This window comes from Drosophila albomicans, chromosome 2L (genome assembly GCF_009650485.2).
Source record: "Drosophila albomicans strain 15112-1751.03 chromosome 2L, ASM965048v2, whole genome shotgun sequence".
NCBI classification, from domain to species: domain Eukaryota; kingdom Metazoa; phylum Arthropoda; class Insecta; order Diptera; family Drosophilidae; genus Drosophila; species Drosophila albomicans.
The window spans coordinates 6,723,171-6,729,170 of record NC_047628.2 but is presented as its reverse complement, the minus strand read 5'-3'; the positions used below and the strand labels follow the sequence as shown (position 1 = coordinate 6,729,170).

At 32.6% G+C, this 6,000-nt stretch overlaps 1 protein-coding gene and 1 long non-coding RNA gene across 2 annotated transcripts; both read left to right on the top strand.

Annotated features, from left to right (window-relative positions):
- Positions 1-269: 269 nt before the first annotated feature.
- LOC117564525 (uncharacterized) lies at positions 270-1,274 on the top strand. Its single transcript, XM_034243346.2, has one exon. It carries the CDS (start codon positions 356-358, stop codon positions 959-961), a length of 606 nt encoding a protein of 201 aa, XP_034099237.1. The 5' UTR covers positions 270-355; the 3' UTR covers positions 962-1,274.
- Positions 1,275-5,186: 3,912 nt separating this feature from the next.
- On the top strand, positions 5,187-5,837 carry LOC127565161 (uncharacterized). The gene is made up of 2 exons (XR_007954540.1): positions 5,187-5,476; positions 5,560-5,837. It is a non-coding gene; the product is annotated as an uncharacterized LOC127565161 (long non-coding RNA).
- Positions 5,838-6,000: the final 163 nt, after the last annotated feature.

Here is a 6,000-nt window from a genome sequence, read left to right as displayed (position 1 = left end):
GGAATTTCACATCCAGGCAGAACAACAATTGGGATGCGCAAGTGCCGCTTTATATATTAGCGTGCCATGAATTGTTACTTTTGTATTTCCTGAATGCTGTTGATACAACCAAACAAGATAAAGCCATGTACACAGTTTAAAAGATATACTTTAAATTGTTTAACTTTAATAATGAAAATAATTGCACTAAAATTTAGTGCATAAAATATTGAATTCAATGTTTCAATAAATATGTATTTGTCATCACATTGAGAAAAATATAAAATATTTTATTTAGTTATGTATTGCTAAGAATGTCATTAAATATCAAAAGCCAGAACTTATACTTGATGCTTTGCTGATATAATTTACTCAAATGGAGGCATTATCAATTTATTTTGCTGCTTTATTGCAACTACTCGGAGTATCTCTTTTCTTCGCACAACCAGAGGATCAATGTTCGCCGTCACCCACTCTGGGCAGCTGGATTTTTCTCGTGGCTACACTCTGCCTCTTGTGGGACTTTCACATATATCCGGAACGATATATGCATGTGGCCCGATACTGGCAGGTGATATTCGAAGTTGTAGTTGGGATTTTTTTGGTGGAGATGATGACGCTGGTTATTTGGTGCTCTATAGAATTCTTGCTGTTTATAACAATGAGAAAGATGCTTTTTGTATTGGCCCAAACTGATTGTATACCATGGAAGCTGGAATATTGGTTTCACGCCTTAACCACGACTTTTGTGAGTGGCTCTTTTCTGTGGTTCGTTCTCCAAGCGACCGATACCATGGATTATGTGAACTACTATTTGCGCAAGTTGAAACGAAGCTGGAACAAAATCCAACGCAACTTAAAGAATATATATCGCATGTACAAATGCGAGAGACGTCGAGCCGTAAATGCCTGTAAGATGGCCACAATGAGACAGAATAGACGACGTCATCAAGAGGAGGTGGACACGGACACGGAAGACTAGCGGAGTCCTTTGGTATTCACCACATCACATCACACCACACCACACCACTCCGCACTAAACAAATCATGGTCCCGCATTTCCGTGCTCGCAGCGAGTTCTATCTATCTGGAATGTATATTGCGATTGCAGATCTCGGCGCGATTTTTATGCCCTTCCAAACGGAAATTTGCTTTCCTCAATGTATTCAGTTCCACCATTTCGGCAATCTGTAACAATAAATTTCGCTACGAGGACGCCACAGCAAAAAAAAAAAGAAAAAACGCAAAAATGCACAACGGAGGGTACTGCCAATAAAGTTCTTAACTTTCCTGTTGGTCTTAGCAATTTTTTTCTATTTTTTTTTTTTTTTTTTGGCAGCCATTTATGGGAGCAAACACGGAAAGTCTATGGTCAAAAAATGCTATTTTGGCACATAAATTGGCAAGAAGAAAGTCATTAGAATTAATATATTGCCCATGAAAGGGATTTGCATAATGAAGCGTTTGTGTTGTGTAGAGTATATTTAAAAAATTAACAGTCATATTGCAGACAGTACCTCTCTTTAAAAGAAGAATTAGAGTAGTATTCTGATACTACATGTTAATATTTCAAAATCTGCATTTTGAAACTTGTTTATTATTTATTTATTTATTTTTCAATCATAAAAAAAAACTATCTTGAAATACATTTTTGGGTTAAAAAAAATCTTCAATCAAGATTTTAATGGTAATTTGAATTAAAAACATGATATTTTAAAACTAAAATTTTGCTTTATTCTAGATTGAAAGGAAATTACAAATCTCTACTTAACAAGTTTTCGATCTTAAAAAAAAATGGTTTTTGTTTATTAAAATGTTGGAATTCCCTTCCCTTAAAAAAGAGGAGTGAAAGGGATTAAATTAAGTTTAACAAATATTAAAAAGAAATTAGACAAGGCACATAAATGTGTAAAAAAAAAACAATATATTTTTTTTTTGCATATTTTGCATTCTTGGTTCAATTTTGAGATGTTTCCATTCTTAAAACAAGATTACAATCTTGAATTTCAAGATTGGGCTATCTTCATTTTGCCTTTAATAATTTATAAAATAAAAATAAAAACCGTATATATGGTCCCTTAACTCAAAGTTACAGATGAAGCTTGATAGGAATTACACTCAAAATAACCTAATCAAATAACCTTACTGTCAACATCGCTGCTAACTGAACGTTGCTTGCAGCTGTTGGTCTGGCTGTGTTATATGAGAGTGTGTAGCGCTCAATCATCGTCAATCATTGTTACCACGAATGACTATAAAAACAAAAAGTGTTTGTAACGCAACAGTGCCGAAACAATCACAAAATAAGTAAAACAACATTCACAGATTGTATTGCATTTCTAAGTAGGCCAGAACCTATTTCGCAGCTGCTAACTTTGATTACACAGCACAATTCGTATTTCATTTTGCTGAAGTCAACAACGTAAAGCTGAGGTTTAACCAGAGAATACATTTATCAATCTATCTATTATAGTTTGCCTTATTAAATATAGTTGTCTTTGTAATCGAACTATTTTTCTTAGATGTTCAATTATCTAAACCTTATTGTGATATATGCATTGTGGAACTTAAGTACTCACATTGTAACAGTGTACGCATGAAATGTGACCAAGTGAGTTGTGATTTGGGAAACCGAAAACCCAGATGATGGCGACAGAGAACACAGAACACAGAGCATAAGAAGTAGCATATGCGAATGGGGCTCAAAGTGAATTATGCCATATAATTTGTCTGCAGGCAGGTGCTGCTCATTAATCTTTTGCTCGCTTTTCAGTCGCCTCTCTCGCCGCTACACTCAATCGCTTAGTTTAGCACACTCTTGGGGAGGGCTCCATATAACACACACAGCCCAACACACACACACACACACACACTCACGCATATACGCATACACTTTGCACACAGACATTTACTTACATAGATAAGCTTCTCGCTTTCCGTTTCAGATTTTTTCGCCTTTACCCACCTGGCGGTTTTAATGCCTAATGGATTTGTGCTTTGATGTGCAAACGGTTTATACCATATTAGGTTACATATCTACATACACATATCTCTCCATGTGTCTGTCGGTGTGTGTGTGTGTGTGCTCTGTACGCATGTGTGCGTGTGCTGAAGTGTCTACATTAGAGGCCATCACTTGCAGTCCTAAGCTTTTTTTTCCACCCAACACAGTGAGGCGCACATAAATTTGTTTCGAAATGGCCATATAAGGGCTATAATTCTGAGCCTTGCCTGATTCGCTGTTAATGGCCAAATGGTGGGTGTTGTGTTTGCTTTTAAAATTAACAAGAAAGTCTTAAAAAATGTCGAAGATCAAATACTCTTAAAAATCAAGTAAGTAAGTTTTATATCATTTCACTTTATGCAACTTATTTAGCACTTGTTATCTTCTTTTCATATGACTTATACTACTTCTCATATTTAGTATATTACTATACTGCCCTTTATAAGAAAACTAATGTACCATTTTATAGGGATACTATGTATGCCAACTTGTCTGGCCTTTGTCGTTGTCCTTGTCCTCTTTGTTTCAGCAAAAAATTGAATTTCTCTGTTTACCATCTAAATTACCATATGTATGGAGAAAACGTGTTTGGTTTACTTTGTTGATGAAATTTGCCAGTGCTGAGTTCGTGTATTTTCAAAGAAATTTGTATTTAATTTAATTTTATTTTATTTTTAAAATTGGAATTTGTTTTTACACACCACAATTTGTTACTTAATTTAAATTTAAATGGTTTTTCATGTTAACATTTAAAAATTTACTCGATTCGATTTCTCGTAAACAATATATATTATATGCATATAACCTAATTACAATTCGATTATGACCGTAGTTGGAAAATTTGAAATACAATTTCAGAATTGTTACCAGGAATTCAGCTTTATGTTTAATTAGAAATTCTTTTAATTTTGCTTTAACGGTTTTGCTTTAGAGTTTTTCTTTGTTTAGGTTTCATTATTTATTTACATTGACTTTAAAATCATTTTTTAATTTACCTGCATGCAAATGGATTAGATGAAATTTATTTGCTTTATTAATTTTATTTTCACAATTAAATCCTATATTACATCTTCCTGGTTGCCCGGTTGGTTGATTTCATTGATTCTAATCAAAATTAAATATTTGCTTTGCAATAACGAATTTAATTACATTTCAATATATTTGTAATTCACTTAAATTTAAAAATGTTGATGTATTGTTGGCATTTTGTAAACTTTTTTAGATGTTAACAAAATTGGTTCCTCAACAAAAGGTAAACATTGTTGCATACATTCTAGAGAGGAAGAATAAAAGCTTTAAACAAAAATATATATCACGGACATAAACAAGATTGAAAAATGTGTTTTGTTTTTTTTTTTGTATTGTATTATTTCATAGCTTACTAAACCACTTAATACATTGCAATATAATTTAAAGGAAGTAAATCTTCAACTTTTTAATTTTATAGTTTAAAATTTAAAATTTGTTTTACTTTAATCAGATTAAATTGAAACTTTTAATCTTTAATAACAAGTTTTAGAGCATATCCACCAATTTATTCTTAACTACTTAATGTACTATGTAATGTATACCATACAATTTAATGTTTACATGTAGTTTTTATATTTCTGAAATTGTTACAATCCTATTATTTTAATCATTTTTTGTTTTCTTTTGGTTTTGGTAGTTATTATTTATATTATTCGTGTTGCAAATATTTATTAATCATACACAGACACACACACATCAAAAACTATAAGTATTGGACCAAAAATTACGTTTGAACCTCAGATAAGTTAATATGGACATGCTCTATTTTATTCATTCTATATTCTTTCTGCATATTCATTTCATTCGCTTTTCTTTTGTTTTTTGTTTTTGTATTTTACTAATAAACGGATATTTACACGAAGTTTCTGACACATAAGTTAAGAAGATTACAAAAACCACAAAATTGGGAGAATCGGGCTACGATTCACATTAGTATTCGTCTGTATATATGTATGTATGTATATGTGCATGTATGTAAGTGTGTATGTAAGTTTTGCAGCCATGTCGCCTTTGACACAGCTAAAAACCAAAAGAATACGCACCATGAGCTGGGTAGAAGGAAGAGATGCCATGGAATCCGGCGCCATTGTGTCGACTTTCTAGTTCTTACACCCTGTTGACATTTGACTGCACCGAAAGCAGGGTCGTGTATGTTTTAGCTGTTGCTCAAACATTGCACTATGGTCCCAAATCCCGATTTGGTGGCATAAAGTCCAAAATTTCATGGAAGAAAATCTGAATTTTTTTTTATATATTTAAACTAGATACCCTAGATAGAAAGTATCAATAAATATTTTTGTCAAAAATGCAACCTTGCAATTTTTACAGATGTTTAAAGTCAGGTGATTGAGCAGCTGATTTTTGTGACAAAATTGGCGGGAAATTTTTAATAACTTTGAGCGCTTGGCAAATCTAAACTAAACAATATTTTTCTATTATTTAAAATGGATATTGAAGTTGGAGGTATGTAAATTACGAATAATAAACACAGTTTGTGTGGTAATTTGTTTAACGTTATATATTTGTACTGTTTTGTGTTGTCCAAGGAAATCAAAAAGCTGACAAAAGTGTTCGTCTTCTGTAGAGGAAAAAAAGGTGTTCTGCGTATTTGTGCGTTGTTTAATGTATGTTAAACAATAGTAGACACTTTATATTAAATTTTAATAATAGTTTGGTTTGCGGCTTTTTGCGGCTTTTCCGATGCTTTAATTATTTAGATGTGCTTGAATTCTGTCACGCCACGTTGCTGGACGTGTGGATGGACAGCGGGCGCCACTCTTCCGCGCTGGTTGAACTTGTATTTGGTCAAATAGATGAATGTACACTGAGCGACGACAAAAAAGAGAGCAATAAATAAAAAAAAAAAAAAAAAAATTTAAATAAAATATCACGTATACGTCATGATGTCTATATGGGCATTGGAGTAGGCGTGGTCAAACTTACTTGAAAGTTTGCTTAAATATTTAGAGTGGTCTATTAATGAAGTA

Coding starts and splice junctions, on each gene's coding strand:
- LOC117564525 (XM_034243346.2), top strand. CDS start 356: ATGGAGGCATTATCAATTTATTTTGCTGCTTTATTGCAACTACTCGGA.